At 36.3% G+C, this 13023-nt stretch overlaps 4 protein-coding genes across 4 annotated transcripts; 3 read left to right on the plus strand and 1 right to left on the minus strand.

Moving 5' to 3' along the window:
* Positions 1–3412: 3412 nt before the first annotated feature.
* Positions 3413–4270, plus strand: LOC105232830 (proteasome subunit beta type-6). The gene has a single exon (XM_011214701.3). The coding sequence runs from the start codon at positions 3511–3513 to the stop codon at positions 4168–4170; it is 660 nt and encodes a 219-aa protein (XP_011213003.1). The 5' UTR covers positions 3413–3510; the 3' UTR covers positions 4171–4270.
* A 196-nt stretch (positions 4271–4466) lies between these two features.
* LOC105232829 (enoyl-[acyl-carrier-protein] reductase, mitochondrial) lies at positions 4467–5838 on the minus strand. Its single transcript, XM_011214700.4, has 2 exons — positions 5460–5838; positions 4467–5393 (listed from the first exon to the last, which is right to left on the minus strand). Exons 1-2 carry the CDS (start codon positions 5695–5697, stop codon positions 4534–4536), a joined length of 1098 nt encoding a protein of 365 aa, XP_011213002.2. The 5' UTR covers positions 5698–5838; the 3' UTR covers positions 4467–4533.
* A 155-nt stretch (positions 5839–5993) lies between these two features.
* On the plus strand, positions 5994–8951 carry LOC105232831 (rac GTPase-activating protein 1). The gene is made up of 5 exons (XM_011214703.4): positions 5994–6136; positions 6246–6348; positions 6419–7376; positions 7443–8254; positions 8317–8951. The coding sequence occupies exons 2-5, from the start codon at positions 6261–6263 to the stop codon at positions 8385–8387; spliced, it is 1929 nt and encodes a 642-aa protein (XP_011213005.2). The 5' UTR covers positions 5994–6136; positions 6246–6260; the 3' UTR covers positions 8388–8951.
* Positions 8952–9309: 358 nt separating this feature from the next.
* Positions 9310–11680, plus strand: LOC105232833 (enoyl-CoA hydratase, mitochondrial). The gene is made up of 4 exons (XM_019992692.3): positions 9310–9455; positions 9528–9663; positions 10550–11268; positions 11363–11680. The coding sequence occupies exons 2-4, from the start codon at positions 9567–9569 to the stop codon at positions 11426–11428; spliced, it is 882 nt and encodes a 293-aa protein (XP_019848251.1). The 5' UTR covers positions 9310–9455; positions 9528–9566; the 3' UTR covers positions 11429–11680.
* Positions 11681–13023: the final 1343 nt, after the last annotated feature.

Consider the following 13023-nt stretch of genomic DNA (forward strand, 5'->3'; position numbering starts at 1 on the left):
TCTTTCCTCTTTTCTCCAAATTGTTGAGTCGCACGGCACGCGAGCCCTGCATTATGGGTTAACACTCAGCGCCACATGGAATGCCGTGTTTCGGTTTCGTCGGGTGATAAAAGGCTCGTAAATGCTATATTTGGTTACATGCTGTCGTTGGTGGGGTAAGTACAGGGGTTAGCGCCAAGATGTAGACTAAAAAATATATGATTATAAATATGCGCTCACACAATATATTCGAAAATCTGCATATATGTACGTTCGAGTACGTTTGTATGATTTGTTGCGTATTTACGTGTGTGTGTGACGTGGCGCCAAAGTCAAAAGTGAGTGCAAGCTTACGAAATGATAGATGTGACCGTATAGGTACACATATAAATATGTATGTCTACATACATAAGTGGGTAAGTTACTAATGCAGCAGAAGAGCGCACAAGCTTTAGTTTTTGTAGTGAAAGTTATTGATTCACAATTTTTGTAACAGTATTTTATGCAGTACTGTAACTATAACAGTGGTTAATATGTAATAACAGTGCCGTTAAGTTGTCATTAAATAGTTTTACAAATATATTGTAGATATATAATACTACTGTGGGCAAAAAATAGTAAGACTTTTTAATTTAAATTTCGTCGATGATCTTGATAACATTGGCCTGTACAACCGCGCAGTTAGTTCTGCTTCCTCCAGACCGAATAAGGAAACGAAGCCAAAGGGTCTGGTAGTAAACGAGGGTAAGACAAAACATCTCCTGTCATCAAACAAACAGTCGTCGCACTCTCGACTTGGCTCCCTCGTAAATTCCTTCGAAATCGTAAATAATTTCGTCTATCTTGAAACCAGCATTATGACCAACAACAACGTGCGCCTCGAAATCCAACGCAGAATAACCCTTGCCAACAGATGCTACTCGGAACTGAGTAGGCGATTGAGAAGTGAAGTCCTCTCGTCGAACAAAGACCAAATTCTAAAAGTCAGTCATCATCCCCGTCCTGCTAAATGATGCGGAGGCATGGACGATGACAACAACTGATGAATCGGCTTTAGGAGTGTTGAGAGAAAAGTTTTGCTTAAGATCTACGGTGCTTTGCGCATTGACAACGGCGAGACTGCCGTCGATGGAAGGATGAGCTGTACGAGATACGAGTATACGGTGACACTGACATAGTTCAGCGAATCAAGAGGCAGCGACTGCGCTGGCTAGGTCAAGTTGTCCGGAAGAAAGAGACGACTCCAGCTTTGAAGTTTTCGATTCAGTACCCACCGGTGAAAGCAGAAGAAGAGAACGACTTCCAGTCCGTTGGAGAAATCAGGTGGAGAAGGACCTGGCTGTGATTGGTATCTCGAATTGCCCTATCGTTATCTCAGCTATAACCGTGTAAGCAGTGTCTACGTCAGTACAGAAGAATAATAAAAAATTAAAACGAAATGTTCCATCGACTGATGATTAATATGTCAATAAAATGAAGGAATTGGTGCTTAAGAATCGACAATTAACTGTCAGAGATCTTACTGGCATCGTTGGAATATCGGAAGCATCAGTGAAAACTATTCTGAAAGATCAATTAGGGCTAAGAAAAGTAAAAGCACGATTGGTTCCAAAATCACTAAAGTTTCTCGAAAGGCAGAGTCGCGTTAATGTCTGTGATACAATGTTTTCCAACTACTAGGATGTCATGAAACATATTATTACTGACGATGAGTCTTGGATCTATGGATCTATCTTTCAACCTGGAAACCGACAATCAATCGGCGGAATATCGTGGCAAAGGTGAGCCGAAGCCGAAAAAATCACGTCAAAGCAGGTCAAAAATCCAGGTTATGACAGTTTTGTTCGCTTATCGAGAAGTGGTGTACTCCGACCGGCCAACCTGTCAGGAAGTAATGCTATTTGAGTGTTATGCGTCGTTTGCGCGAAGCTATTCGTAAAAAGAGGCCGAAGTTATGGACTGACTACTCTTGGTTTTTGGACCACGATAATGCGCCGACAAATACTGCATTGATTCCTCGAGATTTTCTCGCAATTTCGACCTTGTTTTTGATAGATCAGTTTGTATGGCAGTTATGTCTTTAGTGATCCGATATATACATTTTATTCGAAGCTTGTACTGTTTTACATTCCAAGTGCAAATAGTTTGCTATGTACCTGGATCTTTCATTAGATGCGTGGTCGCCTTTGCTTCCGTTGTCCACCCATGGGTCTCGAATATTTGCTGCTCTTCGCCAGAGCATAATTTTCTCTGCGAATGACATGGCCTAACCAGTATTTCCATTGGATTTTCATCCGCTTTACTACATGCATGTCCCCTTAGAGCTCATACAATGCATGGCTCCATCTTCTTCGATATTTATGGCTCAGGCGGACGGCTCCAAATGCCTTGCGGGGAACAGTTCTCTCGAATGCTTTAAGTGCTTTCTCATCTCGGTTCGCCATCGATCCGATATATGTATACCGATCCCAAAGTATACGTAGCATTGCTGGAATATTCTGTTCCGAGATAAAGTACTCAAAGTCCTTAACATTTTCAGAAATATACCTGCCAACAGTGACATATTTACCACCACGCGAGGAATCTCGATTCCATTAACGAAACAAAGATCAACTGATTTGGATTAGAGACAGAACAGTCGAAACAGGAGAATTTACCCCGGTGAAACAGCTAAGAAGATAGCTAACACTGTTCTAAGGCTGGAAAGGTGATAGTCATGACTTCTGAGATAAACAAGGTGTGATCCATATTGACAGCCTGAAAAAATTTGTCACGTAAGTCGGAATTATTTCACGCAAATCCTAAAAACAGAGATCCATTTCGGCAAGAAAAATATGCAGTTCTTTCAAGACCGTATGGGTATTTTTCTTCCAATCACTTCATCTCATTCCATCTCACCCTGATTCGTCTGTCAGCCCTTTCGGATACTATAAACCCTGCAAGACGGGTAATAGTTAGGTAACTGGTCACCGATAGGCTATCAGCAATTAATGCATTCGTTATCTCATAGGTTACTTCGACCTCTCTCATTGATTTTTCAATTTTTTTTTGGTTAGCCATCTGTTTGTTGGGTTATTGTTATGGTCACCTATGGGTTACAGAAAACTGATCGATAGGTTATTTGTTTCGTTATTCATTGGTCACAGAAAACTGGTGCACCGGCTACCTCGCCATTTGTAGGGAATATACGTATTCTGCTCAAAAGAAGCTAGCACTCGAATTTATATTTTTATAATATACATTTATTCTACATTTAATTGGATTACATGGTAGTTTTATTCAAATGATATGATGATGAAATGGTTTTTTGAAAACTTCGCATCTGAAATTTTTTCTTCCAAATTAAAATAAACTGAAATAATAAAAATATATTTAAAAATAAAAATAAAATATGGTAACGACATAAATGTCACGAAGATGACTTTACTATTTGGCAGCCGCTGTCATTTTGAAATACACACAGTCACCGGAGGAAAATCGCATTTTTGTTTGTGTCTATCGTTTCGATAAAATTTATTAAAATAAAATAGCATGGATTTCTCACAGGATTATGGTATCCACGACAATGCCGTCAGCACAGGTACAACTATTATGGCAGTTGAATTCGATGGCGGTGTCGTGATCGGAGCAGATTCACGTACCAGCACTGGTCTCTTTGTGGCCAATCGTGTCACAGACAAATTGACTCGGATTACCGATAAAATATATTGTTGCCGCAGTGGTTCCGCAGCAGACACACAAGCTATCGCTGATATTGTGGCATATTCGTTAAATTACCATGAAAATCAAACTGGCCAGGACCCATTAGTAGCAGAGGCGGCATCAGAATTCCGAAATTATTGTTACAACTATCGTGATAGTTTGCTGGCGGGCATTATCGTGGCTGGTTGGGATAAACGTAATGGCGGACAAGTGTATTCTATACCATTAGGTGGCATGCTGAAGCGCGAGTCCGTAACCATCGGTGGTTCAGGTTCGAGCTATATTTATGGTTACGTTCGTGAAGCTTATCGCCCACAGATGAATAAGGAAGATTGCGTTGCATTTGTTGTTAAAGCTGTGAAACATGCTATCTACCATGATGGTAGTTCAGGTGGTGTGGTACGAATTGGTATTATCACAGAAGACGGCATCGAAAGAAGAGTGTTCTTTAATACAGAGTCCGGAAATCCAGTTGAAATAGGCAACTAGATACCTTACATAAATATGACTTATGAATAATAAGAAATGTATATGAGTTTTTAAAATTAATATGGATTATTTCAAATAAAACTTCTTAAAAGAAAAAATATATTTTGATTTTGAATTTATTTTCCACATTAGTGTTATCCTCGGTAACAAATCACAATAAAAAGATATTTAAATAAGCTTTATAAGCGTCATTTCGGTTTACAAACGAAGTTTTTATACAAACAGAATACAAAGTAAGCATCGAGACAAGTACATTTAAATGCCGACATTTCTTTTTACAAAATTGGATTTTTACCAAAAAAAGTAAGCTTGCTAAGGAACTTTGCATAACAAATAAGTGTTTAAAAAATATATAACGATGTATTAGTTTTGCATATCTAATATAAATTTCTTTCCAGCGAAACCTTTGAAATCCAGAACAGCAGCCATGGCATCCTTAAATTTTTGCAACGGCACCATCTCATGAACCGGTGCCACGAACTTGCCTTGTTCGATCAATTCACACAATTCTGTAAACATATGTATACGTTCGGGAGAGTCAGCGTTTTCTTTAGTCCAGCGAGTCATCCAGAAGCCACGAAATGATACATCCTTGAAAATCAGCGCAGCTGTACCCGCAATTACTGGTTCTCGTGACATACCACCGTAAGTAACCATTACACCCTTGTCGGCCAAATGACGTGACACCTCGGTGGCACTCTTACCACCAACACAATTCAAAGCTAAAAGTGGCCGTGGCAAATGATTTTCTTTAAAGAGCGTGCTTGTACGTATTTCTTCCTCTGTTAATACTTCTGTAGCACCTTGGGATTTTAAATATTCTTTTAAAGATGCTATATCTGGACGGTCGCGTACAATGCCAACGGATTTTATATTCCATGCTCTACACAATTGATGAACTGCTTGACCTACAGCACTATTCGCACCATTCTGTATAACACAATCACCTGGTTGTAGAGCTACAAAATCTTTCAACATACGATAGGCTGTACAAGGATTAACCGTAAGGGTGGCAGCTTCTGCAAGTCCAATTTTTGATGAAACCGGCATCAATTGCTCTTCGGCAAATATAGCATGTGTGGTCCAAGTACCCAATCCAGTAGCAAAAGGTATAACATGTTGACCAGTTGTTAGTTTTGACACATTCTTACCAATGGCAATAATTTCTGCAACGCACTCATTACCACCAACAGCAGGAAACTTTGGCTTAACTGGATATTTACCTACAAGAAGGGGTGAACTTAAATAGATTATAAATATTAAATATATTCTAATGACACAACAATTACCTTGTATGGTATTTATATCAGCCGGATTAATAGGTGCGGCCAGTACTTTTACCAATACTTCATTATCTTTTGGGTCCTGTAGTTGGCCCTCTACAATTTCCATTACATCAACCGGCTCGCCATGTTTGGAATATTTCAGTGACTTTACCAGTACACTCATTTTGCGTGTAAGTTGGAAGGTTTTTGGTAAATTTGGAAACGCGTAGCGTGTAGGGTGAATTAAACTCTTAACGAACATGCTGATAAGTTATCACAAAATATTTGGATTAAAATCCTAAATTATCTTTTAAAGTTTGTTATCACAATATCAGCTGTTTGTCTCTGCAGAGTTGTATGTGTCTACAGTTGACAGACTCCAAAAGTTATAAAAATATTTGCGAATCACATTTTTTTAGATATATTTTCTGTTCTATTTGTCATTTTTTTCTATTTAAATTTGAGTTACCTTGGTGTTTAAATGTCAAAGAATTTTGAGAAAACAAAATTTTTAGTTGTGATTTAAAACAAAAAAAATTGCAAAACATTTGGTAGAGCTAATATTTTTGTTTATTGCATATCTGGTAACCTCTCTCCACTGAAGTGTAACTCACGCCATTATATTTGACAGCAGCTGCGTTTTTTGTTGTTTCAATTCAACGGTCAACTGTGTCAAACAATCGTTCGAAAATTTAGTGAAGGTGTGCTGTTTTCAATTTTTTCATATTAAATATATACATAAAAAATCTGAAAGTGTTAATATATTATATTTGCAAGTGGTAGGTGTGTACTTAAAGTATTGTTTTGTAGAAACCGAGTTTAGATATGTCGGCTGCCGCGTTGTCCACATTGGCAACATTCGACGATATTCGTCGTTGTATTCAGGTATTGACTGATGGCACCGCAGAGGAAGGTAAGAATCTTTAGCCTAGCTTAAGACACCAAAATAAAACCACATTACATTTTTATGCATTCATCATTAGAATTTCTACGAGTTTTGCGTTTACAAGAACAATTTCGGCAGGAATGCTTAGATACCGCAAAAGAAGCACAGCGTATACAGAAAGAATTAGATGCTTCACTAGAATCAATGGCAGATTTGGAAACGAAGCTTTATCATGCGCGTCGTCTCCTTGAAGTTGAAAGTAAGTTACGTCGTGAAGCTGAACACGAACGCGATCAAATGGAAAAGAAAATAATTGCTGTAGCTGACTTAGTACAGAAGGATGCCAATTTAAACAATGAGACACGCGATAAATTAGCCTTTCTAAATACTTTACCGCGGAAACGAAAGTCAATGAACCGTGTAATGGAGGAAAAATACGGCAATGATATCAATTCGACAGGCTCATTTCTTTCTGATTTATCTATAACACAATCTGAAGATGATTTTCTTGATATGCGTCCATCCACGGGCTGGCAAAAGCATCGTCCCTCTTTGCCTAAAAATTCAATACCATGCGTGGGCGGAAAACGTTCACGTGTTAGTGGAGGTGGTATACAAACAACACCTGTAACCAATACAAGACGCTCCACTACACGACGTAGTGGTGTTGGCACACAACAGCAACATATGGTGGATGTAGCACCTGGTGCTGAACGCATATGTGCAACTACTAAGGTGACTATTCCACAAGATGGAAATGGTGCTATACGCGCGGAATCTACCATTGAGTCTATGCCTGCTGTGCCAATTGTTGCTACCGTGGCTTTGGATAAAGAGGCGAGCACTGAAGAAGCGGCATGCACCACACCTACAGGCTCACCTTATAAACAAGCAACTGCACCGCCAATAACACCGATGACAGCAATTAAATGTGGGCCGGCTATTAATTTATGTTCACCACAAGTGTCCAGCCTACGCACACAGTTGATGCGACCACATAATTTCGCTTCGCGCACTTTCATACGAACGGATACTTGCACACATTGTCAAAAAAAGTAAGCATTTATTTAAACACTAACTTCAATAACACTTATAAATAAATATATTTTTTACAATTATAGAATTCGCTTTGGTACGGTAGGTGTCCGCTGTAGGGACTGTCCAGTACGTTGTCACGCAGATTGTCGTATTGCGTTGGCAGTAAGTTGCGTACCACAATCGGGTACGCCCACAATTAAAGGTATGATGAGTTACATCAGTGATTATGCACCGAACGTGTCACCGATGGTACCAGCACTTATTGTACATTGCGTTAATGAAATTGAATCACGCGGTCTCAATGAGGTTGGTATTTATCGTGTATCGGGTTCGGAGCGTGAAGTCAAAGCACTCAAGGAACGCTTTTTACGCGGTAAAAACACACCACATCTGGGCAATATTGATGTACATGTATTGTGTGGATGTGTAAAAGATTTTTTGCGTTCCTTACGTGAACCACTCATACCTACCAATTTATGGAAAGATTTCTGTAATGCTGTGCAACAGCCCACAGAAGTTGAGATACAAAAGGATCTCTTTAAGGCAATTGATGCTTTACCAGCAGCAAATCGAGATACATTAGCTTTTTTAATACTGCATTTCCAACGTGTTGCTGAATGCCGTGAAGTTCTAATGCCAATTGATAATATTGCGCGTGTATTTGGACCAACTATTGTTGGGTATTCATCCGCAGATCCCGACCGACACGCCATCTTTACTGAAGTATACATGCAGTTCACCACCATGCAGAATTTGTTGAAAATTCCAGGCGATTACTGGTCACAATATGTGATATTGGATGTAGATAAGGAGAACAATCACACAAATGGCTCAAGCAATACAATAACGCGCACACCGAGCCACAATACTAAAGAATCTCTCTATTCCTTGTATGGTGAGTTATTTGTATTTTAAATAACTCACTGTTTTACTAACTTATTGCGATCTTCCATATAGCAACTCCACTCAAAGGCACACTTAAAAAGCGAAAATTCCATGCCACACCGCCATATCCGTATAAAAAATAATTAATAAGGAACTTTTCGAGTCATTTCAAAACCAGCCGTCAAACGTCCGTCTTAAACGCGCCGTCACAAAGAAACTTGCGTACTTTATTTTTCTATATTAATACATATTTTTTGCAAAGTAGCAATTGTAATATTTTTGTTAGTCGCCGCAAAAAAAAAAAGAAAAAACATACACTTTTTGGCGCATATTTACATTTATTTAGCAATTAATTTGATTTTGGTTAACATTTTTAATGTACCTCATTTGAACTTTAAGTACATACATATATGCTCTACTTTGAATTAACTATTTTTTCTGTTGTTATAATTTTGAATTATCCTTGCAAATCTCAAGCATATACGGAAATATATTTATTTATATATGGAAGGAGAAGATAATTGGTTGTGGGCCCGTAACATCTGTATGTATTTACTATGTGAATACTTAATATTTAATATATGAAGATATTTTTATACTTGCACATCTTTACAATAACGCCTAGAATAAGGTATTTCTTTTATGAACAAAAAAAAAAAACATTTTAATAAAACTTCAAATGTTGAATATTTCTGAATTAAAGTTGGTGGGTGTTTTAATTTGATTTTTAAACGAAAAAGTGAACGGTTTAAAAAAAGTAACTGTCTATGATTATTTTCTTGGCTAACTGCAACCCTGGTGCGCCCGGGTAAATGAAACCAATGAATAGTTGGGAAAAAAATAACTATTTCTACCAATAGACATATTGCAAATGTTCTATTGTTATAAAACCACGAAATGTAACTTAAATACACATTTATGTACTTATGTACGTACTAGTTATATAAAAATGACAAACGTATGTGAAGTATTGCATGAATTGTTATCAACGATTATTAGTGGCGTTGTACCAAAAATTTTTTCACCAACTCAAGTTTTTTCCTACACGGTATGCTCGTCTCCACAATAACAACCGGCATATAAATAGAACATGTGTTATCTCGTTTGCACGCGTTGAGCTTCATAGCAAAACAAGATCAGTGCTGTCAGAATTTCTGGTTCCCAACATAGCACAGTCATTAATATTTTATTCTGTTTCCAGACCTTGCAGCGTAAGTAGCGTTCTGCTGATAACGACATTTCTAATAAGAAACTCATTAAGTGTTGTTGTGTTTACTTTGCAGGTGTGTGGCATTCGGTGATTTCAATTAAATAGTGCAAAGATGGCGAATATTGCAAAACTTTTGGCCGGACGTGCCCAACATGTACTACAAGTGGCCGCAAAGCAGCCACAGTTGGCACCGCGTTTCTTTGCCTCTGGTAAGTCCAATATACATATGTATGTACATAAGAAGTTAAAATTTATATAGAAGATTCCAAAGCTGCAATCTCTTGTGTCTCCGGCTATCTTTGTGCCCTTATGAACTTCCATACATATTACATGTATAGCAATGTATACATGTGAAAGTAAAAGCTTGGACTTTGTACATTATATCGACTGTTGTTTTTACTTCTTTTGTGCAAAAATCAAGTGTTTTGATCATATTTATTTTAGAAAAGTATGTACATATGAACGTTTGTTGAGTTCAAGTGCAAGGTGTTTAATTAAAAAAGGAGGTGTGACAAAAAATAAGTAGCTGTCACTCGTTTGTTTTTGGTTAATTTGACGACAGCGTTATGTAATGACATTGACGTGTTAGAGTTCACATGCTTATTTGTTATTGTTTTCATAGTTTTTTTTGCTTTGTCGGATGATGTTTATAAAATTAGTAATGAAATAGGAAACCGCATTTGTTTAAATTAATTGCATATGGTTAAATACATACATATGTATGTACATACATTTGTATGTAATTTATGCAAAAATGCCGGTTGTTACCTAAGTTAGTACAGAAATGTTTGTAAGTGGAAAATTTAAACAGAATATACATACTTATATGTATGTATAATACATTGTATATGTATGTATAAATGCAAATGTATGTACTTACATATGTATATAACGATGCTTTGCTGAAATTTTTCTATGCTCAAAACTAATAAAAACAATGTGATTGGATAATATGCAAGTGTTTAACCATACAGCAATGAATAGTATCGATATATAATGAGAATTATATTATTTACCAAAATATTAAAAAAAAAAATTATATATATATTTACTTGTATTTCAATAACAAATGCGGCATGTACTTTTCTTCCACAGCCGCCAACTTGGAGTACATCAAGCACGAAGTGACTGGTGAAAAGAAGAATGTCGCCGTTATCACATTGAATCGCCCCAAAGCGCTTAATGCTCTGTGCAATGGTCTAATGTTGGAACTGAGTCAAGCACTCGATACGTATGAGCGGGACGCGAATGTTGCCGCCATTGTTATCACAGGTAGCGAGAAAGCATTTGCAGCTGGTGCTGATATTAAAGAAATGCAATCGAACACCTATTCCGACTGCATTATGGGTAACTTCTTGAATGACTGGACACGCGTCGCACGTTGCCAAAAACCCATTATTGCCGCCGTGAATGGTTATGCCTTGGGTGGTGGCTGTGAGTTGGCTATGATGTGCGACATCATTTATGCCGGTGAAAAGGCGAAATTCGGTCAGCCAGAAATTGCTTTGGGCACTATTCCCGGTGCTGGTGGCACTCAACGTTTGACACGTGCTGTTGGCAAATCTAAGGCTATGGAAATCTGTTTGACTGGCAACATGATATCTGCCGTGGAGGCGGAGAAAATGGGTTTGGTCAGCAAGGTATTGCCCGCCGATCAGTTGGTTAGCGAAGCTATCAAATTGGGTGAGAAGATTGGCACACACTCAGGCTTGATTGTGCAACTGTGCAAAGAGGCCGTAAATACAGCGTACGAAACTACATTGCAAGAAGGTCTGAAGTTCGAACGCAGAACCTTCCATGCTACATTCGCAACTGTGAGTAAATGTGATTAATTTAATTTTAATTTTATTAAAAAATTTAAATGTTATCTTTATTGTGCTAACACGCTTATTATCCATATCTTTGTAGGAGGATCGTAAGGAGGGCATGACTGCTTTCGTTGAGAAGCGTCCAGCTAAATTCAGCAATCTTTAAACTATAAGCAAAAATTAAAGCATTTGGTTCATATATGGATCCTTATGTCTGGAACTTCATGCCAGTTATGCATTTATATGTTATTTTATCTTAAATATTTTTGTAAACAGAAAAATACTGCAATTTCTAGCAACAAAAGTGAAAAATATATATTTTGTTAAAGAACGTATACATATACATGTACATAGTATATATAGAGTACACATCATGAACTTGTTATATATAAAATAAATTACCTTTTTAATTAAAACATTTGCAATGCTTTGCTATTTCAGTGATTCTTATACAGTACGCTAAAGCTATGTTGTTCGGGTTAAGTAGACACAACTGTAGCGGAAACGGTTTAGGAAACGAATCGGCTTCGTAGTTTTTGACTATGACATACAGAAATCCCGGCCCATTGCTGTTAAATAATTGCTTGAGGTAATGCCCAAGAAAGTAGCAACCAGCTTAATTAAGGAAAACTTTCCACCTGAACAAACTCCGCAGATTCTTCAGATCGGTCCACTGACTTTTTTCCGTTACACAAACAGTTTCGGTTTCAATTAATAAAATACTCTCTGAAAATTGGCGAAAAAAAAAAATTTTTGTTGCATACTTTGAGGCGTTAAAGCTTCAAAATGCAGAATATTCGTGTAAAAGAAATTTCAAAATTAAAATTTTAATAATCACAAGTAAAAAAATTCCTAAACTATATATTTTCTAAAATAAATTATAATAAAATATTGTTTATTCAAGAAATCAAGAGACAAAAATTCTTCCTAAAAGTTTTAAATAAAAAAATATATTTAATGCATACCTCTTGGCGATAAACCTCAAAAACTGTTGAATAAATAATCTCAATCGATACATCACTAATTATAAGTAAGACAATTCATAAATTTGATAAATATTTTTGTTTCAGTTGAAATTCGAATTAAATATTTATTTTTCAAATTATAATAAAATATTTGTATTAAAGTAGTCAAGAGACTATTAGTTCCCCTAACAGTTTCAATTAAATAAATTTAATTTTTTATTGCATACTTCTAGGCGATAAATCTCGAAAACTGTTGAATAAGTAATTTCATAATCGATAAATCAATGGTTATAAGTAATAATATATATTAAACATATCATTTTTTTGTTTAAAACTGAAATTATAAGAAAATATTTGTTTTTAAGCTGGCATGTGACAAAAATTTGCTGTTAAATGTCCAAATAAATAAATATAAATTTTTCGCTGCATACTGCTAGGCGCTAAAGTTCAAATATGTAACTTATAGAAGAATAAGTAGTTTTATGAAGTATAGAAACTGCTATGTTTTTAATATAAATTAGTATTTAATAAGTTACATTAACATTTTTGTTTCAGAAAATTAAAATTTTTCACGCTAAATACATTTTTATGCAAAGTTTTGTTTAAAAAATTTAAAATTATAATAAAATATTTGTTTTTAAAATAACATGAAACAAAAATTTGTCGTCAAAACGTTTAAATAAATAATTAAAAAAATCGTTGCATACTTTTAGGCGCTAAAGTTCAAAAATGTGGCTCAATGAAAAAGTAATATTGTAAATATAGAAACTGTTATGTTTTCAATATAAATTAGTAT

This window comes from Bactrocera dorsalis, chromosome 3 (genome assembly GCF_023373825.1).
Source record: "Bactrocera dorsalis isolate Fly_Bdor chromosome 3, ASM2337382v1, whole genome shotgun sequence".
In the NCBI taxonomy this organism is placed as follows: Eukaryota; Metazoa; Arthropoda; class Insecta; order Diptera; family Tephritidae; genus Bactrocera; species Bactrocera dorsalis.